At 35.6% G+C, this 22,436-nt stretch overlaps 1 protein-coding gene across 7 annotated transcripts in view; it reads right to left on the reverse strand.

The window, feature by feature from the left end:
* Positions 1–1,448: 1,448 nt before the first annotated feature.
* Positions 1,449–22,436, reverse strand: part of HECTD1 (HECT domain E3 ubiquitin protein ligase 1) — a 65,313-nt gene continuing 44,325 nt past the window's right edge. For 6 of the 7 annotated variants that reach the window (XM_026086462.1, XM_026086459.1, XM_026086456.1 and 3 more), the window contains 17 exons: positions 21,109–21,330; positions 19,158–19,291; positions 17,124–17,280; positions 16,094–16,316; positions 13,428–13,482; positions 13,001–13,183; positions 12,440–12,650; positions 12,274–12,359; positions 9,642–9,769; positions 7,382–7,583; positions 7,081–7,218; positions 6,212–6,819; positions 4,441–4,519; positions 4,246–4,339; positions 3,766–3,916; positions 2,775–2,919; positions 1,449–2,412 (listed from right to left, as the gene is read on the reverse strand). In XM_026086462.1, the coding sequence (XP_025942247.1) occupies positions 2,275–2,412; positions 2,775–2,919; positions 3,766–3,916; positions 4,246–4,339; positions 4,441–4,519; positions 6,212–6,819; positions 7,081–7,218; positions 7,382–7,583; positions 9,642–9,769; positions 12,274–12,359; positions 12,440–12,650; positions 13,001–13,183; positions 13,428–13,482; positions 16,094–16,316; positions 17,124–17,280; positions 19,158–19,291; positions 21,109–21,330 (2,954 nt within the window). In that variant the 3' untranslated portion in view covers positions 1,449–2,274. The remainder of the gene's footprint in view (positions 2,413–2,774; positions 2,920–3,765; positions 3,917–4,245; positions 4,340–4,440; positions 4,520–6,211; positions 6,820–7,080; positions 7,219–7,381; positions 7,584–9,641; positions 9,770–12,273; positions 12,360–12,439; positions 12,651–13,000; positions 13,184–13,427; positions 13,483–16,093; positions 16,317–17,123; positions 17,281–19,157; positions 19,292–21,108; positions 21,331–22,436) is intronic. The other variant, XM_026086460.1, reaches the window with a different exon arrangement.

Below are 22,436 nucleotides of genomic sequence, written 5' to 3' on the forward strand. Positions count from 1 at the left end.
AACAGAGAGAGTGGGTTTTTTTGTTTTTTTTTAAAAAAAAACAACAAAGGAACCAGCTTTCCAGAGAGACTCTGCAGCCTGCACGTGCATTTGCTGGAATCCTTAAAACGTTAATTTCTCTTCCCTGTTCCTTAATGGGCTTAAGGTTTTATTACACATGTAACATACTTTTCAAACTCTTGCTGCTTTGCACTTAGATGGTCACTATATATGAATTTTCTGCTTCAAACTGAGATCACCAACAGGAATCAAGAAAAGAAAAAAATCGTTAATTTGAAAAGTATCCTGTGAATACTCAAGTGTATTCTGAGTATTTTTCACCCTCTTTAGAGGCATCAGAAAATAGCTAACATGGAGATGGGATATCCAAGAAATGCATCAACATGGAGGCAGTGCTGAAGATCCTTTCTGAAGATAGTGGCTGGAGTTTCTTCTGTCTTCAGTACCACAGTACTACTAGTTGGAGTCAGGAAGAAATATTACTCTGAGATTAACAGTTATCTCCTATAAACTAAATTTCACTGTAATTTTGTCACACAGATATAGATCTTTTCCCCAAAAAACTGGCAAACAACTTTTAATACAGCTTACTTGGCTGTCTGAACTCTGAACCTGCATTAGCTCAGGGTTTATTTCCTTGTGGCCTAATCAAATGTCTCACTTTGGCACAGACACCCATGGTAGCTGGGAGTTGCCTTTCTGTGCTGTCCTGCATCAATTTTCTTTATGTGGCAAGAAGGAGAATGTTTTTTTTTTTTTTTTTTTGGGGGGGGGGGGTGTTTGTTGTTGGGTGTCTCCCCCCCCCCAATGTAGCATTGGGGAAAATCCTAATGAAATACTATAACTAATTTTATAAAAAGAAATTTGGAATCTGCCTGGTTTATATGTTTGAGGCAGAATCTTTTGGCAAGCTCTTCCTTAGCAGTGGTCCAAGCAAAAATCCAGCTACCAAAGAGAAGTGACACAGAACAAAGCTTATCACACAGATGCAACTAAAATATTCATTTTTCTTTTATGGTATCAAGTGAAGATATTTAAGACGTGTTAATACCTTATTTGTTTTATTGCATTATAAGTCACTATCTACCAAGAAGTACCCCACCACATGATGAAGCCAAGATGGGCATCCCATCCCAAGAAAGGCTGAATCAGCTGCATTATGTGACCCAGTTTTCACTCTGATGTAAAGAATTAAAACCTCGGGTCATATGGGTACACTGAAATGCACAGAAAACTGCCACATGCAATGTTATCATTGCCAGATTAGTTCTTAAAAAGATACACTGTGCAATTTTGAAAAAATCTGAGCACACAGATTAGTTAGTGAGAATGATTATTCACATGTAATTTTTTCTAACCTTGAAAAAAAGGCACATTGTTCAAAACATGTACACAGTTTTAATAACATTTGAAAATTATTAATGAAATATTCAGAGGAGACAGTTTTGTACGCTGCAAACATTTTAATGATTACTGTTGAGCTTACACATTGGGTTTTTTCTTTTTCTTTTTAAACTTCAAACTGCAACAATTTAAATAAATGTTTATAATATACAAAGAAAATACAACCAAAAGTAAAACTTGCTTTAAGTGTGCCTTGCACTAGGAACCAGTGTTTTTTTAATAGCTTTATTGTTGAGCTGCACAAACACACTTAAGAATTTGATCTTTAAGCAGGGCATTTGAGAAATTAAAATATATTCCCACTTGAAAGAGAGGGGGAAAAAAAAAAAAAAAAGGATGTGCATGATTATATGCAAAAACCCACTAAAATACTCCAATAGTGCAGGCACCATTAAAAAAGAAAAAGCTGGAGATGCCCATTAACTCTAAGTTTTAAGGAAGCAAATTTCTGACCAGTTAGCTTAAAGCCAGCAAAACAGGGATCAGTGATGGCAACTGTAGTGTACAAGGTATTAAATGACGAACTTTACACAAATATACTGTTAGAAATTTGTATCAGTGAACACTGAAAATCTGATGATCTGTTCTATGGAACAGTCAAACAGAACCACCTTAATTTCCAGTTGTGCAAGCCCTTGAAGCATCACACAGTGTTCTGTGCCAATTTCTTGCTGGCTGTGTAGTTACAAGGATTTATTTTTGTCATTAGCAGCTAACAAACTTATTCCACATGTTCCTAAAGCCTCACAGGTGGAAAAAAAGGCAAGTCTTCAGAGCACAGCGTGGAGATCATATTTTTTGCACACAAACACAAGAGGCTTCACTAGTATCAAAAAACACTTTCTCATGTCCCATGTTGCAGTCAGCAGCTCAGTTGAGATGGAAGCCTTTCTCCATTGTAGCAGCTAGCAGGCGCTCTCTCATAATCTCCTCAGAAGAATACTCAGGCAGCTTCAGGTAATGCACACATGTATTCACAGATGGGTAACTTGCATCTGTAGCATCAACCTGAGAAAAAGGAAGAATAATTATTACTGCAGTTGTTCACAATACTTTATATGGAAGTTAAAAGTTGTCAGGTCCTCTCATCCATGGAATTAACTACATGCAGAACACCAGGATGTCAAGAAACAATGGCATCACAAAAGCTTCAGAGCAACTTATAATTTTATCTACTTCATACGTTTAATTCCTTTATAGTAAATATGAAGTCAAATAAGAAGCCTGGAACAGAGGTTAGCACTGAAAGCTTAGCATAGTGGTGTAAATGAGGAACAATAAGAAATATCACTGATTTCTCTCTAAAGTGGCAAAGATTACATTTGCAAGCTAAAATAGCTGGTTTGAAGGGTAATCTGAAGCCGCCATACCTTGCGTACAACAGTGAGCCGAGGATGAAGGTTTGCCAGTCCTCCTGGTGGGAGTGTTGAACAACCAGTGGTGAACTGGAGAAAAGCCTTTCTTTCATCTGAAGACATACCACACAAAACTCTTACAAATCGAAGGAATCCAGGGCTAAAAAGAACAAACCAAAAAAACCCAGCTGTGATAACATAACAAGAGAGGTTTTCATTACAGGTTCTCTTAATTTGAGACAGAACAATGAGTATCTTTAGTCAAGTGTAAAGTAGTCACTAAGGTTCCAGTGCCTGCTCAGTACTGAGTTAAGCATAAAACATTATAAAAATGATTAAAATGCTTCTTTAATCTCTTTGCTGGATATTACACAACAAAATCTGTAGGTAGATAAAACCTTTTCTCCATCCTTATCCTGCAGTATTATTTGGGTTTCTTGTGTATGAACTTGTAGAGAAGCAGACAGAGCTCAAACCTAATCTATGAGAAGAATCCAACTGACCCTCATCTTAAGAACTTTTCTGTACCACTTCTGTAGTATAAAGCCACTTTCATTTGTATATGATTTCATTTCTATCCTGTTAAAGGCACCTATACAAGAAAACAAGAAAAATATAACACTGACGAAAAGGATCTTCAAAGAATCCTGCAAATACCACTGCTTTCATCCATATCAACCTGTGGGGTGAGGGGGAGGAGAGGGCATGAAGAAAGCACAGCCCAGTGCAGTGCACCAGCAGATATCGGGCACTGTATCTCAGCTGGATCTTCACACACTGGCAGGGTCAGCTGAAGAACTCCTCCACAGAGCATCTGACACTGATTAGGATCCTTCAGCATGCTTATACTAACACAGTTCCATAAGTAATTTGTATGTCATTACTACCRTACATGACAAGCAGCAACTCAACCAATTTGTCTTTTGCATGTAAGGAACATTCTGGACATATTGACACACTACATATCTTTTGGTTACTATTTTGCAATGACACAAAATATAATTACCTATCTCGTGTATAGCCCAGTTTAGGTTCAGTATAGTTGATGATATCCTCAGCTGCCCAAGAAGGCGATTGATTTCCACAAAGAATCATCTGAACTTCTTCATGGCTGAAGGAACTCAGCTTCTCCATTGGGAAGACTCTATTAAAGCCATCTTTAATTTATACAAGATACAGTTATAAACATTAGTCAAGACAATGTTTAAAAAATAATTTCAGCTTTTCAATTATATTTTAATCAAACCAGAATCAAATCTACAGTTTCTTACATAAGGAAAACTGGGGGCTAATGCTACCTTTAAAACAAGATTAATAATGGCATGACTAATGCAAAGGTGTTAGGAAACAAATCTCTCCTCTACTGCATTCTTACTTTAAAAGTTTGTTTTTGAAAGCTATTCTATGCCACCACTTTAAACCAGGCCACCCTGAACACCAATGAGTCCACCTAAATGCATACATAATCTGCCATAGTCAAAATTACCTCTGAATGCCTCCATCTGTTTCTGTATACCAGTATGCATGCAGAAGTCAAACATGAGATCTACATACTCCTCTGCATTATCCATTGTTACAGTCTGTAAACACAACACAAAAATACTGTAAGACTTCATTCTGCATTAAAATTACTGCAGAGACAGAATATTGTTTAAATTCTAGAGATCGGTTGTTTCCTTACCTCATCTTCACCACCTGGTTTGAGATCCACAGCTGTAAACCCATATACTTTGGAGGAAGGGCAAAACTGAAAATTTAGACTTCAAAACAGAAAGAAAGTTACTAACTGGAAACAAGTGTGCTACTGCTTTTGCAAATACACCAGATTTACAATCTGCCCTGCCATCTCCCCCCAAAAGAAAGTGTCTCACCCCATCCCACTGTGAAACACTTGTTTATTGATCATTCTATATATACATGAACAGTGGTACCACAGCAGAAAACTACAATTAGTAACAGACTACGCAGATAAGAGATGTTTCAGATCTCTAGTACACACATGTGTGTATTCACCCACTTTATTTGGCTTTGACAACTGTCAAAAACTTCATACAGTTTGATATCTATTAGCTTTAAAACTACTCAAACTGTTTAATTCAATTCACATAAACTCAAAGAATCCTTTACAGTATTTCCAATGTTAATAGTCATAAAGCATAAACCATATTAGACATTTTGGCCTGTCAATGGCCCTGCTTGCTCAGTCATGCTAAAGTCAAAAAGGCCACGAGCCATCACAGAACTCTACCCTTGCAAATCTTGTGGCATAACAGGATCTAAATAACCTGGTTGAAAACAAACAGTTCTGCAGACCTCCAGATTCCACATTTATTACAAATTTTTATTATACTTATATAAATTGTGTTTACGTTGCAAAAAGTAGAAAAAACCTTAAAGCCAGGTTTACAACTGTGTTATGTGAAAGTGGCACAGAATCAGCACTGCAGCTTTAAAATTAGCTGTCATTAAAATAGGTTGCTTGTAAATTAGCCGTTGGTAAATTAGCCCTGCATCAAGCTCTGGGATGCCAAAGATAGGGTATTGCTGGTAACTAAGCTAACTGAAACTCAGCATCTCCAACCTATACACAGTCACTACCCTGTCTTTTAAAGTCTTGAAATGGATGATGTCAAATGCTCAGAGGAGTTTTATTTCCTTTGGCAAGAGATTTGGCATAAAATCTATTAGGAGACATATTTAGGACTACCACTCTGTTGGCTGTTAGGCTGTGTATATTCAAAAGGAAGATCTATTTCTCATTTAAATATAAACAAGTAATTCTAAAACTAAACTCTAAAGTTTAGTATCATCCAGCTGTGAAGTACTGCACAGCAGCTACCTGTCATACAACTAGGACTGAATAACCTATAATATTAACGGTAGAATAACGATTGTTATTTCACAAGAAATAATTTAAAACTACAAAAGATGACACCCTGTCACAAATTCACAACATCTGACTACTTTTACTTCTTTAACATTTGTTAATCTTTAGAGTGTTTAATATGGGTCCAAACTCTGCACTGCATGTCTATTAATACAATCCCAAATTTCAGAGGGGCTCTGCCTTCCTCCAAAGGGTCTTCAAAATACAGGATAAATCTGAACAGTTTTCATAACAAAGTTGCTTACTGGTGCACATTCTTTGTAAAGGTCTTTACAGGTATTTGGGTGTTTCTACACAAAGTCATAAAGGCATCACAGTGCAGCCACATTTAGGTTGAAAGATTTAAAGATTGAAAAAAATGGGAATGGAAAAAGTCCTCAAACTAAGGAACAAGAATATAGCTTCAGATAGCAAACTGGATTTTGCTGAACCTCTAATGATTGCATTTTTTCCCCCAATGATACTGGTTAAAATGGAAAAATCATCATTTTTAATTACACATACCAACGTTCATTTATACCACAGTACCATTTTTATATTTACAGATAAACATAAAATCTCTTACCCCAAATCCTCTATGCTAAGTGGAGGCCCAGAACCTGATGGATTCTTCAGCATTAATTCCTGTAGTTTTGTGTTTTTTTCATCTTCAGAAAGACTTTTGTTGCTTAAAATTTGACGCCTTTTAATTGCAAGGTCCTTAATTTCTTTTAAAAATCTAGCTCTATGTGGATTTACTAATTCAAAGTCTTCCCATGTTAGAATTCCATTAAACCAGGCAGGGGGTTTAGGTTTCGGTGGATCAAGAATAAATTCTGATTTGGAGTCTTCTTCCAGACTTCCTACTGACAAGGAATCATGCCCTTCTTCTGTGGAAGCCTCCGACTGACTTTCAGTACAGTGCAAGTCTCTGTCACCCCGTGATTCATATATCAGCTTACTCATGTTACTTTTAATGTCTCCCATACACATGAGTTTAAAAAAAGGCTTAGAAATGGGCAAATCCACAAGTCTGTTGTCCTGAATGCATTTAGCCAAGAAAATTCCAAGGAAATGAAAGAGTTTGGTTATCCTTTCAAGTTCATCACTATCTTGTGGGAATGGTGCTGTGAAGAGTCCACACGATCTCTGTACATAGTAGCCTGGGGGTTTTAATCCACCACCAATGTCAACCTGGTTTTAATAGGCAAAACAAAAAAATAGTTAATTTTATTAAAGGTGAATTTAATTATATGCATGTGCTGTTTATCTTATTATTCTCTTTCGTTTAAAAAAAAAAAAAAAGGTAGGACAGCCAGCTGTGGAACAGAGTGGTCATCCTTGACCACCGTGTGTGCACTGATCATGTGTTCTTCCCTTCCTGGATATCTAGCTCATTTTTCTTTTACACAACTGCTGAGCATTTACAGTTTAAAATGCAAAACTGAAATATACCTGACGAGACTCATCATCTGGAAAATCATCATCACAAAGCCAAGCTCCCAAATCTGTCCTCTGAAATTCTGCTGCCACCAATGCGTAGAATTCCAAGGTAGGACCCAGGCCTGTTCCTTCCTCCCCTAAAAATTCAACCTTTAAAATAAATAAATAAATAAATAAATAAAAGTTAAAAATAAAAGGAAATCCTACTGGTCAGTGTTGGTTATGGAACAGAATATTTCATATCCTGGCCATGACATTAGAAATAGCTATAAAACAGAGTTTGAAATTGCTCTGCAAGGCAGATACGCTTTACCTCTAGAACGGATTTTCTGTCTGCATGAATCTGCATGACGTTTTCTGCCCATTCCATCAACGATTCACCTCGTGGAACTTTCACTCTTTCATGTTTGAGGCGTCCAACTCTGAATTCTCCTGGATCATCACGTCGCACTGTGCTTGTGGTCCTTGTCCGTTCAACAGTGGCTTCACGTCTGTTCTGTAGCCATACAATTGCTCTGGAAAAACACACACACAAAAAAATTGGTTGTTTTTTTTAAAACTTGGATGTTTACTAGCATGAAAACTTGAAATTAGCCACTACAAAAAAGTTACCTTGTTAAATACTAATTACTATGTGTTTTTAAAATATATACCTAATTAAGTATTTGTCAGAAATATCTGAAATGCCCAAATATGTGCTGCTTCATATTTTATTCTATGAGTTTAGCAAACAAATTCATTTTTAATTACTACAAAGCATCACCCTTAACTTCTGATGTAACACATCACAATCATTCATATACAAAATGATACTAAGTTTATTTATTTTTATATATATATATATATATAAATAAATAAATAAAAATAAAAGATAATGGTATAATAGAAAAAGTAGTCAACAAAAAATTTCCCCAAATTATTACAGTCTTGAAGGAATTACCTTCCTATTAAGTTGCAGCTGTGTCATGGGTTTATGTTTGGAGGGGGGAGGGAGGGTTGGCTTGTTCCCCCCCTCCCCCCCCAAGACCCTCATCAATTAGCCAAGAATAGCTGCCTCTACTAACAGTACTTAAACACAGGCAAAGTCTGTAATTCTCACGTGCACTGTGATCTGTGCAGCACAAAGCTATCATGTGTCGGTTGTTTTGCAACTGTGGACGAGCGTTGTGTGTGTAGGAATTTTAACTGTTTTCAGGATTTTAAAAGCTTAAGAAAGCTGAAAATACTAAGTAAAATAACATTCAATGTTTCCTGAAGGATATCTTTAAAACAGATTGTTTTTCTAAAACACTTTCCTTCTTGATATGCCATATATGCRTATGCAAACACTCTCTTGTGCAAGCATGCTTATTTAAGAACATGCAGGTGATAGCTGTGAGATGTGCCATCTCCTACATAAGCATGAGATAAATGTGTTTCAAGTGCTTATGCAATTTATCCAGATTAAAAAAATCTGTGTGTTGTGGAGAGCATTTAATACTCAAATCCTCTGAGCAACTCCTAACAGCCAAAGAAGCCAAGAGCAATTTTCTGGACCATTTTTCAGTGGGAAAAGTTCAAATTTTCTATACTAAGAAGCTTGCAATTTTRAAATGATGTGTCTTGCTAACAATGAGCTAGAAAAATGCAAGCTCTTTTCTCTTTGTTTTTAGATTTTTTTTTTTAATGCATCTTTTCACATTATTCTTGAGGTATTTCTAGCTGCAAGTTAGACACCACAGTAATACTTGCAACTCACTGTCTACACGCTTTCTTCCTTCCTGAAAAACAAAACTAATTCTTCCTTCTCATTATATAAAAATAAGCTGGCAAAAAGGTCTACATTGCCTGTGTACTCTCATAACTCAGTTATTCACTGCTGCAAACAAAATATTCAGGATTAGTAGGTAATGAAAAACTTTAAAAGGGTACTGTTAAATGTTTTACTATCCACATTTGTTTATCTGGTTTTGTCACAGTTCCATGATGCAAGTAATACTGACATTCAAAATAGTATCTACAAGTTCACTTTGTTAGACTTAAATGCATTAAAAATTAATGAACCTAAACAATCACCAAACCACTGTAGGAACCATAAAAGATAGGTGCTTTGGTGTATGGTTTCAAACATAACATTAACTATTACTTCACAGTTAGAGATTAATCTCTAAAATTGAACCATGTAATTCACATTTATTTTAAGAAAGTTTATTTTGTTTCCTACACCATTATGCAATGAACTATTACTACAACCCAGTAAAATTGCTGCCTGATATGATTATCCAGCTACAGGTGCAGAAATAAGTCTTCAGCTAAGAAGCTGAAAACCAAAATGAAATTTCCTGGATAATATCAAACTGCAGATAGGCTACTCATCATAAACCAGACAAAATGAACATGAAATTCTTTAAGTGTCCAAAAGTCTTTCTAAAGTTTCCCAGCATCTTCCCCTCTTTCTACTTATAAAATGCTTTATATTTGGAAAGCAAGATTTATCTTGTTAGGATAAAGTTCTCTCTAACTTAGTGAGTCAAAGAACTATTATAAAAAAATTGACAAAACAAAATAGAAGTCTGACAGTTTTTGTTTTTTACCTTGATGCTCCAAATGCTGTGCACGTGAAGTACAACTGTCTAGTTTCAAATGGAATTAAGAAAGGACACTTGCTTGTCAGCTGCTCACACCAGTCTGGCAAAGCTCCACTTGCTAGTGCCAAAGGTTCCTGGAGTTTAACACAAGAAGGAGGTGATGGGGGGTGGGGAGGGGGGAACATTTCTAATTTTAGATTCAGACCATCCCAAAAAGTTGGTAACTAGATACTCCAAGACCCAATTCTGAGCTGAGTTTTCATCTGTGCAAGAAATGCCTTGAGTAAGTTTCTTCCTCCTCAGCAACCCCAATTCTTCCCCCTGTCCTTTTACACGTCAGGAACAAGACGTTTGCCAAGCTTCTAGGACTCAGAGTGCACTTAAGGTGTTTTGACATACACACTAAGAGCTGTACTAAATTTCTAGGACACATACTACCCAAAGCACTGTGAGGAGATCCAAGCATGTAACTATCTTGAAAGAATTATTCCTGAAGTTTGCCTAAAAGCAATTATATACTACCTCCTCAATACTGAAAAATACCAAAAACCAAATTCAGTGGTCATAAAGATGATCCATGCTGAATTATTTCTATAGCTCCTTCTAAAATACAAGTTTAATAAAAAAAGACTGTGGAAATTCTAGGTATTCTAGGTGCCTGAACAGCCTGCAAAAGACATGCAAAACTGATTTTTTTTTTTTAAATGAATAATTYGGGCTACTTAACTGTAATTTAAAACCTCAGAAAGCACACTATAAAACAGTTGAGTAAATCAAGAATCTTAAGTGGTATAATTATTTTAATTAAAAAAACAATTAGTTCCATTGAAGAACTACATCTTTAAATTTTCCTTTTAATGCATCTAGTAAGTTTTCTAAATGTCAACTTTGCAAGCTCCAGCTACAATCTAGAGAAGTCTTTCCGATCGCTAATACAGTTAATTGCCTTTGATACACCACCATCAGTTTTGAAGACATACATATAGTATATCATAAAGTCAGTGTTCGGTACAGCAATGTAACTGAAGGAAAATTATGGTTCTGTATGTGGAGCTTAGCTAACAATACACATTTCCAGAGAAACCTGCTTATTTGTAGCAAGTGTAATAAAATAGTTTGTTACTATTTCTTGATTAAAAAGACAGGTTTCAGACTATATAAAGGGAGCAGACTAATTTGCAGAAGAGCTGTCATTTTTACACCTGCCATTATAAAAAAGGGTCATTTAAAGAATATCTAACAGAAAGAAGCTAGAGATTTTAACTACACTGTATTTTGTTGCTGAATTGCAAAGTCAACCCTGTTTTGTAATAAACCTCATTTTTCAAGTAGGTCCCAAATCACCATTGTATTTTATTACCCTACAAGAACATATTAACAGTAGAGGGAGTAATTTTTGCCAAATAAATCTTTTTAAAAAACATACAAATGTCCATTTATGGCTTATGACATCAGCAGCAAAAACAAACAGTATTAATTTCATCCGTTACTTTCATCAACATAATCTGATATCCTCAAATATAACCTTAAAAAGTCACAGTCTGCACCTCAGTTTTCTCAAAAATTCTGTACAATATTAACACTTTGCTGAAAGTCACCTAAGTTTGATTTGTAACCCCCTAAAATTCTACACAAATTTCTCAGTATTTGTATTAGATTATTAGTTCAATAAAACCTTAAATTAATTTTTATATTTTCTTTTAAAATTTGAAAGAAAAGGCCTGATTTTTCATTTCACCTTCTCCAGTTAAAATCACTGGAGGAGTCAGAGTAAATAAAGGTTAAGACCTCTGATTTTTCTTTTCTTAATCTGTTGCATACTTTTCTGAAACTCTCCAGACTTTAAAATTTAGTTTGAATACATATTCATAAAGAATAAATTACAACTTGGAGACTGGAGATTCCAGGATTGTAGTAGTAAAGTCATAACCACGTTTCCTCTTTTACTACAGATCATAATGATACTTCTGTTTCCAACTGTGTTTTTCAATTTAGAATACCTTGAAGTTTTTGCTAGAGGATATGGAATTGTCGTTAATGAAAACACAGAAATTTGCAATTCAGATGTCAAATTAAGATGACATCTACAGATGCCAGTTCTAAACTCAAACTCACTTATACCAAAGGAACCACTTGGAAGTGTGTCATCAAGCCACTTCATTATTTTGTATCACCACCTCAGCAGGGCACACACCAAAGTTTGCCTGAAATTTAAATGTCATCTAAGATCTAGATACTGTCAAATACAAAGAGAAATGCTTCCATTAAACTTGTGAGTGCTCTCTCTAGCCTGCAGAGTTCACACCTGCTTAAGCATTAAACATGTACACGTATCAAGACCTATGTTGGAGAACGTGACTGATATATCTTAATAACAACTGTCTCTATTAGCAGGAACAAATTTATTCTTCATAATCAAAATATCCAGTTCTATTACAATTTTTTTTTCTTGGTATGTTTTTATTCAGATTACTCCATTTTTTATAAAATTTTCTCAACCAAAGCATAAGGAAATACATGTAGTATATGTAAGTATGAAACAATTCAAAAGTCAAAATGGCAAAAAAAAGCTATTAATTTCATATGGTCTTTAAAACAATACTACATATATATTACACATAATACATTAACGTAATACCTCAATTTGCTGCAGAATCTTTGTAGTAATTTTTTTGCTTGTGAATTCATCTGGTGGAAAGTTAAACTGAGGATGCTCATCTCCTTCTGAAAATATCAAGAGAAAGTTTTTACTTTATTTATTTTCATTAAAACTTCTAAGGAGCTCTACTAGATAACTTACAGACCTTCTTGAGAAGTGCGTGCTGTATAAGGATCACTGGCAACTATATACAAAATGCGAAGTAACTGCAGAACATCTTCCACTCCACAGGAGTTCTGTCCACTTCCAGCTTTGGCCTGAGGTTGTTCCTTTGCCAAACTAAGGATATCAGAATTCTGAAGAGTAGAAATGGTTCCCTGGCTTAATCCAGATTTTGATCCATGTTCACAAAAATCCTGTTAAAAAAAAATTAAGAATGAAAAGTACATGCTATTTTTAGAATTGTGCACTGTAATTTAGCCATTTGAAAAAAATGAGACTCGTTACTGTGTTTAACCTTAGAGTCTTAACACTTAATTCAGTTACAGATGGTTTAAACTCTGATTCAAATGCTTTTTTAACATTACTATATTTAACAAAAGACACTGAAAAAAAAGAAAAGGAGCAAAGACTAAACTTGATACTGGAATGTGAACATACAGTTTCCTATCCACATGTCATCCCCCTCCTCCGCAAGAATCTTCAAAGCTGCAAAACAAAGCACACAGCCATTCCCAATGAAGAAAGTTTGTATGCAGACATATACCTTGTATGCCGCTATGAGCTGGGAACAATTTCTGTTTTTTCTAATGCTTTTATTAGTGCCAGTTAATTTCCAGTGGCGCAGGAAAGCTGAGTCTGCATTCTTCTGCAGGTAAGTTATCAAGTCATTCTTTGGTAATTCATCAGTGCCAAGGTACTGTTCCACATGCTCTATTGACCAGCAACCCTACAACAGGAACAACCAAATGTTGGTTTTTCCTGATTGTTAAAGTCATAAAGGTTTCACATGCATTCTTTACATTTTCTTTTTCTAAAGGAACATGCATTTATAAATATATTCACTCATATACTCTAAATAATCAAAACCTGCAGTTTTTGAAACGCTACATTAAAAAAAAACTAACAATAAGATGTGTTTTGCTTTTGTTTAAACAGCCATAAAAACATACACAAAGGCATAAAAGTCTTACCATCTTTCCACTCTCTTTCTCTTTATCAGAATCCTTCATTTCTCTGTACATGATTCTAAACATTAAAACAATGAGTTAATATTTTATATTCATAGTACATCTTATAAATACTGGTTATACTTTGACTTGTTAGAACTGAATGACATTTAGGTAACAATGTGAAAGAGAAATAGCAGCTGCTCTTTGCAGCAAAACCTACACGATTCTCTGATCCAGTAAAATTTGTTAACTCATGTTTAACTTGCATGATGTGGATATTTATCTTGCAAAACATTTAATTTATGTTTCCTTACATGAAGCTTGAGTAATCAAATAAACCTCATTGTGCAAAGTTCCCAACCCAACTTCAGGATCTTCATTACAAGTGCATCAGCTCTTTGAAATTTTGAAATTCTAGGATAGTTTGTTGCATATCAAATTAAGAGATATGCACATTTACTATTTTTATAATGCCTTCTAACTAGAAGACAGAAGTTTTGTTACAGAATACAATTTTACATGTTACAGCACTGGGCATATCTGAGAAGGATGCAAGACAGCTTAGAAAATTGTCTTGTTTTCGGTTATGTTCATTCCCTAATACAACAGAAATTATGTTGGTGTATTAAGTTGCAAGTTGCTCAGGACTGTGTCCAGTCGAGTTTTGAGCATCTCCAGGGATGGAGACTGCACAAGATTTCTGGGCAACCTGTGCCAGTGTTCAACCACCCTCACAGTAACAAAAGCCTGATGTTTCAATGGAATTTCATATGTTTCGATTTGTGCCCATTTCCTCTTGTCCTTTCACTGGCACCACTAAGAAGAGTCTGGCTCAGTCTTCTTTACTCCCTTCCATCAGTTATTTATACGCATTGCTAAGATTCCCCCTAAGCCTTCTCTTCTCTAGGCTAAACAGTCTCAGCTCTCTCAGTCTCTTCTCATATGACAGATACTCCAAGACCATAATCATCTTCATGGTCCTTCACTGCACTTGCTCCTGTATGTCCATGTCTCCTGTACTGGGGAGGCCAGAATTGGATGTAGCACTCCAGATGGGGCCTCACCAGTGGTAAGTGGAGGGGAAGGATCACCCCCCTCAACCTGCTGGCTACCCTCTCCCTAATGCAGCTGAGGGTGCTGTTGGCTTTCTTTGCCATAAGGGCACATGGCTGGCTTATGTTCAACTTGYTACCCGCTAAGACCCCCAGGCCTTTTCTGCAAAGCTGCTCTCCAGCTAGTTGGTCCCCAGGGTGTACTGGTGCATGGGGTTATTCCTCCCCAGAGGCAGGACTATGCTCTTCCCTTTGTTGAACTTCATGAGTTTCCTGTGTGCCTATTTCTCCAGCCTGCCAAGGTCCCTCTGAACAGTGGCACAACCATGTGCTGTACCAACCACTCCTCTCAGCTTTGTAACATCTGCAAACCTTCTGAGGGTGCACTCTGTCCCATCATCCAGATCACTAATGAAAATATTAAACAGTATTGGCCCTAGAATTGACTTCTGGGGTACACCACTAGTGACTGGCCTCCAGATGGACTTCAGGCTGCTGATCACAACTCTTCAAGCCTGGGAGTTCAGTCAGTTTTCAGTCCATTTCACTGTCCATTTATCTAGTCCATCCTTCATCAGTTTGTCAATAAGGACGTTATGGGAGACAGCATTAAAGCCTTGTTAAAGTCACAATAAACATCCACCACTCTCTCCTGCTCTCCCCTCACCCACTGAGCTGGTCATCTCATCATAGAAGGCTATGAAGTTGGTCAGGAAAGTTCTCCCCTTCATAAGTTCATGCTGACTAACTTCCACTAACCTTCTTGTCCTTCATACATTTGAAAGCAGTTTCTAGGATTGTTTGCTCCATCACCTTTCCAGGGATCAAGGTAAAGCTGACCAGTCTGTACTGCCCCAAATCCTTCTTACCCTTSTTGAAAACAGGAGTGATATTTGCTTTCTTCTAGTCCCCAGAAACCTTCTGCAGTCCCAGGACCTTTCAAAGATAATGGAAAGTGGCCAGCTCCCTCAGCACCTATGGGTGCATCCCATCAGGTCCCATGCACTTGTGCATGCCCAGTTTCTTTAAATGTTCCCTAACCTGTTGTCCTTCACTTCCCTCACCAGATTCAACTCCAGATAGATTTTGGCTTTCCTAACCACATTCCTGTGTGCTTACATAGTGTCTCTATATTGCCCCTAGGTAACTTGACCCTGCTTTCACTTCTTGCATGCTTCTTTTTATATTTTGAGTTTTGTCAAGAGCATGTTCATTCATGCAGGCCTCCTGCTGCCTTTGCTTGACTTGCTGCACATCAGGATGGACTACTCTTGAGCTTGGAGTGGAAGGTTCTTCAAAATCAACCAACCCTCCTGGAACTTTCTTCTCTCCAGGACCATGGGATTCTTCCAAGCAGATCCCTAAAGAGGCCAAATTCTGCTCTCTTGTGTAAGTTACTTTTGAAATATTATTAACAAGTCACAATTGAACATTAGAGGTTATGACTTTTGTTTCAAAGTAATCACAGCTTTAAAACCAAAAAGGACATCCTAACATAAGTGAAAGAAAAACTAATTCTAGAACTATTGCCTACAGAAGTGAAGGAAAAAAAGTCAYAACATTGTTTCACACTTGTTTCCTAATCAGTCAGTTCCTAACACTGTTCTATACAGAATAATAAACTTGTAAGCTTACGTGTAGGTTGGCTCCCAAATACGTCTAAGTTTGTCCGATTTCACGTTACCATTACAGGAAAGCTGTAACAATTTCTGTACATAGTAAAAGATGGTAGATCGAAAGTTTGTTAGGGGCAACTCTACTTCACGAGTTGTTCCAAGACCCGAAACTTTCAAGGTAAGTGCTAAACGAGGTGATGGCATGCACTCAACCTCTTCCAAAAGCTCTGAATGAGGTGTACCTGCATGTGAAAAACCATTTGAGGAGCTGTTAATACAAAACATATAAAGCATGACAAGCTGGCTTAAGCATTTAATAAAATGACTCAAAAAGAAAATGTAAAGACTTCCTGCACTTATGCCAAAAAGATGATAGAGAAGTGCTGTTATAATTCAGTATGTGATTAAAGTTAACGTTTTTGAAATCCATATTTATCCCTTTGTCTTGATAACATCCCCTTTGAAATTAACACAGCACTTGCCTTGTTCCCTTTATACATAGTGTCTTTCTGTTGTATTAGCTCCTTTCAGTTCACCAAAATCAACAATGGTTCATTTCCACATATGCCTACATTATGTAATATCTTCTGGAAGGAACAGTGAATGCACCTACACTGCTAAACAAGAGTGCGCTAAGGAGCAAGACCAGATGCTAAGCAGATGGTCATGCAGACCGCACAGTTATATTAGCTTTTCCCTTGCTTCTGCTTTGGACTGTTTCAACAAGCCCTCTCAAAATCAAAGCTGTTCTGGGACAGCTCAATACACAGATCATTCCCTGCAAGTGGAAACAGACATAGCAAGAAACCCATCACTAATCTGAGTTTTTAAATTCATGAGTATGCTTATCTTACAAAGCATTTAATTTACTTTTCCTCAGATAATGCTTAGATCTGCAGAGGCAGATTAAATTCTTATTCAAACAGAGAAAAGTTAGACAGCCACAAGAACACATTGTACCAATTAATAGTGATAGGATCCCTAGACTCCAGTGGGCCATTAACCATCCTAAAGCCAGAGCAAATATCACAAATGTTTTGCTGGCATACCCGGTGGAGGGATTTCGAGGTCAGTTGTTTGTTGAACATTAGTTCGACCAGGTCTTGGGTCAAAAGCAGGAACCAAAGCAGAAAACTGCCTTTTCAATACATAATCATCATCCCATGTTCTTCTACGGCCTCCTTTGGTTTCGTATTCTTCTTCTTCCTATCAAAAAAGGTTCGTTTTTAGGTTCTCCTATAAAGAATCACTTGATCAAAAATTTGAAATTTAGCTATGAAATACAGCAGTAATGTAAACTAAAGCTGATGCTAAAGATATCAAAGCTGATGCACAACAGTATTTTTTCCATTTTATTGCTCAAGCAGTAATCAAGAAAATTAAGCAAAACTGCTCACGTACAGAAACCAGTATTACTGGGCTAACCTTAGAACAGAGGTCTTTACAATTTCTGGAAAGAATGAAACTTTCCATGAAGCACCAGAACAATGCAGGGAAATACTAAGTAGCGTAGACCAAACCATAAAACTTTGGAATATCAGAAAGATTCAATTAATCAATGGTGTCAAAATAAATGCATTTAACTTTTCTAAAACCAAGAACTTTTTTTTTTTAAATGCATATATTGATATATAATGTACACACATTTATCCACAGACGTAATCAAATACCAAAATACTGGAACTATCATAGTGGGAAGAAATTTAATTTTCAACATGCCTTAGAAAATATAAATTGCTTATGACCTATTTAAAACAGGCTTTTAGCCTGTTCAAATCCTTGTTGAGAAGAATTATACAGTATGTCAGAAGGAACAGGACTGGAATCCATAACCAGGATAGTTTTCTTTTGCAGATCTGATTCTTGCTGTTTAATCTTAAGCAAAGATTAATGTACCATTTCTGCTTCTTCCCGTGAACAACAATAGTAACTCCATTTAACAATTTCTGAAAAGTGACCCCTACAAACTGGGGTTTTTTGCAGCATAGCTCTGTTTATGCAGTACCACATTTTTCCATTTTTAACAACTTTGTATCTTTGTGCAGAAGGTGAGATAAAGCAGTATTTAGTGATGTATTTGAGTTTCTACTCAAATACATAATCACGGTAGTTTAAAAATGTCTAAAAACTTGGTTAAATGCTTAAAATGTGTGCATTAGTCACAAGTAGTTGATATAATTTCATAGAATATTAATTTACATTCATTATAGTAACAAACATTAAATTATCATTAGTGAGGTCTTATTTCTCCTCTTAAATCTTACAAAATCCATTCTGATCACTTTGATGGGCACAGAAGACCAAGCATTCATCATACCAGAAGAACCAAATGAAAAGACATAAATCACAATAATAGGCAAGACCTGCATGGACTGATTTGCCATTTTGTTTTGTTTAACTTTTTTTTAAAGAGATATTTCATCTGACATACTTGCACAGGATTACAGTTAAGCACATCCTGGAACTGTATCACTACAAAWTTCAGCAGCCTACCTGCAAAACTACTCCTTTCATCAGCACAGTACTAGTGATACATCATTTCTACTGTCTGTCAGTGTGCTTCCAGGCTGCTTTTAGGATGTTAGTTTTGGCCTACAAGGTCTGAGGGTCTGTCAGCATTCAGAAACACTTTTCTCCACATGAAATGTTGAGGGCAGTACAATCATTTGAATTGGTACAAAAAAGGTCTGTCCTGCAAGCTGTAATATCTAGTGGGGCCTTGAAATTTTAAGTTCAGCACACCCACTTTAATGTATAAGAATAACAGCTCTGTAAATACTCAGAAAATACGCAAGAACAGGGAAAAGGGACAAAGAAGTGTATTCTAAAAGGTCTTTTTGGTAGGGATTCAATCTGCAGCTGCAGAGCAGTGCAACATGATTTTAACTTGGGCATTTCATTAAGTGTCTTAATGGGCAGGTACTTCAAACTTGCAGTCCTAAATCTAAATAGATTTGTTTTAATTAATAGAAAAATTATAGCTTGGACCCCATATGGCCAAGAAAATCTGTGAATTTTTCCTGTTCTGTATGCGTCTGTTCGCATAGATGATATCTTCATTAAGTTAAATGACTATACTGTACCATAACTTCCTCATATTCTTGGTCTTCTTGATTATCATCTTCATTTTCATCATCTTCTTCATCTGGTTCAGGTAGATCCTCATCATCATCTAACTCTGCCAATAGAGTACTAGCTCGGCAGCTATCAAGAAAATCTACATACGTATATATATTTACACATAGGAGGGAAAAAAAGAAAAGAGACAAGAATCACTCAAAGTAAAATTTTGAAAATTAAAAACAGAAGCATTGGGAAGACTGAAAAAACAAAGTCTCACTTAAAAAAAATAGCAGACAGAACTAAAATATTGCTGATGGCATAAAAAGATTAAAAGCTCTGATAAAAGTATACACTGACAAAAAACCCAGGGGTCTAGCTCAATAGCATAACTAAAAAGAGAAACAYTTAACTTTACTATGATTAAGAGTAATCAGCAACTTTTTTTCCATTTGCTTATAATCAAACATTTTATAATTTCACTTATTTTAAATGTACAAAAGAACACAAAAACTGGTACACAAATGTATACTGTCTGATTCTATGTTTAACTAATTTTAAAAGATGAATACTAGTATATTTTCCACTAAGAATGTGTGGCTTTGACCTCAAATTATAATATAAAGAACCTTTTAAAAATAAGTATTTAATAGCAACATTTTAAAAGATAAAATTGCTAATGCATTTCTGTAAAAAGAATCTGCAGACTGATACATAATTCAATTTCACCCATCTAGTACTAAGATTCAAAAACTAAACAAAACCCCAAATAACACAGAAATTGACAGCTGTTCAAGGTGGACTATAATAGGGATGAATCTTTGTACTTTAACTTTTTTTTTTTTTTAAATATACATACAAACTATATATCCAACCCAAACACTATCTGAATTGTTGCCAAGGTCCCAACAGAAACTTTATGGATGACTCCCAAAATCTATTGACCCAGCTGTTCACTTTAAGACTTGTCACCCAATCCAAATATAAAATGAGACTTAAAAATTAAAAGAATATACAGAAATGGCACATCCTGATATCTTAATCAACCCCTCCAAAGGGCTTAATTCTAATGCCCATTGAAATTACTGGATTTTTTTTCCCCAAACAATTTCCATGGGCTTTAAGACAGGCAACAAAACAGAACACAGTTTCTACTTGCTTTGTCCAAACAAATTTTAAAGAATTCAAGTATTTCTTCCTTCAGGAATATCCCACAATCCAATAATCATTACATTAAAAATATTTTCCCATATCTAGACCATTTTCCCGTATCTAGACCAGGTTTTTCTTGACTTCATTTTATCAACTTAATTCTTAGATATTATCACTCAACTTGGACAACCAAAATCTCCTTTCTCAGTATTCATATCCTCCAAACATCTATGGTCCTGCTGTCTAAATTTAACACAGAGTGCCCATATAACTCCGGATTTTGTTCCTTGAATCATGTAAATCCATTCTCCATGTCATTTTAATTTCTGTGTTCCAACTTGTCACAATTACTATGGTATTGAGCGACCTGGAATCTCATACAGTACTGTGTATGAGAGTACATGTGTAATGGCTAGTGCTTTTCAATCATGGAGTAATACAGGTACCTCAGACTGAGCATGTAACATGCTAATACAATCCAAAAAAACCAGTTTGATTTTAAGTAGAGGCCTATATACAAACTACATTAGATACTAAACTCACTTGATTAAGGACAATTAAGTGCCTAAATAAAGCATATCATTAATAATAAGCATATGGGATAGAAATTGCTGAACTACAAAGAACTAAAACCAAGGAAATACTACTATTTTAACATTATTTTACTTGAGTACTGCCTTACAGAGCTAGCAATATATGAAGAGCTCAACTTTCAAACACTTTTCAGAAAATAAAATACTACATGAAAAATCATCACAAAGGGAGAAAAGGAAAAATCATTCATGGGAGGTCTACTTAAGTTCATTTAAAAATGAAACTTACCATATAAAGAATATTCTGCCTCCTGACCTGTATCGCTCTCACTAGATGTTGATGTTAGGCTAGTAGTTAGGGTATTACTAAGCGACTGACCAACAGATAAAACTGTAGTTGCTGTAGCTACATTGCTGCTGCTAGTAACACTGGATGTAGACATGGTCACTGTTGATGTGGTACCAGTTGTAGTCAGATTAGGAAAACTTTGGGCACCCATAAGAGGAGAAGCTATAGATAAAGATATGGTAAGTTAAAATAAATGATTTGATGATTTGAAGAGTACAATTTACATGCATGAGTCCTGTGTTGAAAATATATTTGGGCTTGAAAAGTCATCAGATGTAATGTGTTATTTTACAATAAGGAATAACAGACTAAAGAGGAAGGAATTTCCTGTGCAAAAGGGCACACTGCAATCTATACGCCYGCTTCAGAGCATATTCCCTTGCATACATTTAAAGCAAATAATTTTATTAAATAAAGCCCAGAATCCCACTGTAAATCTGAAATGACTTCATTTCGTTTTGCTTAAAGAGAAAGCAACATACGAAAGGTATTACTGAAATCTGTTACTTTAAGCTCAAAGCCTGTTTTATCTCTAACATCAATATAATTTAAGCTATACAGGAAAAACAATTCAACTATAAATGAATGAAGAACATAATAGACAAATTTCAAACTGATGGTATTTGTGCATTTTTAGTTCTTAAAGCAACTCTGACTTGTTATCTTTCGCACAATTATTACTGCATGTATTCATCATGGGCAAAAAGCTTGAGTTGGCAATACTGTGGAAAAAAACCATAACACCTTAATTATGTTGGATAGTATATATTAAATGATTTTCAAACTAATCAAATAAAAACTAAGAAGTTACCTTCCTACACATTCAAATAAATAAGATGAATGCAGGGCATTTTAATAACTGAAACAAATTAACTGTAAATTTCAGAAATGTACATTTAACAATGTACATGTCTGAAATGGTATAAGCTATATTTACGAGCAATTACACATTAGCATCCCAATCCTGGAAACATTTACTCATTCTTATTTTCAAATACAGGAAGATAATCATATGTTCTCATGTGCATATTTGGGGGGTCAGCTATTCTTAAATTTAATCCCTACATTCTTCAATCTACTTTTTCTAAAATCTATCAAATGCAAATTTTGCAGTTATAAAAGTAAGCATTTTCATTATTGCAGCTTTTGCAAACTGAGGCATTGCTTTAAAAAAAAAGATATAATCAATAAACTGAATTTCAGACTACTGTTATTGATTACAGCAAAGGTTAATATACTTGAAGACAACTATAACACAAACCAAAAGA

Source organism: Apteryx rowi, unplaced genomic scaffold (assembly GCF_003343035.1).
Source record: "Apteryx rowi isolate R43461 unplaced genomic scaffold, aptRow1 scaffold_695, whole genome shotgun sequence".
In the NCBI taxonomy this organism is placed as follows: domain Eukaryota; kingdom Metazoa; phylum Chordata; class Aves; order Apterygiformes; family Apterygidae; genus Apteryx; species Apteryx rowi.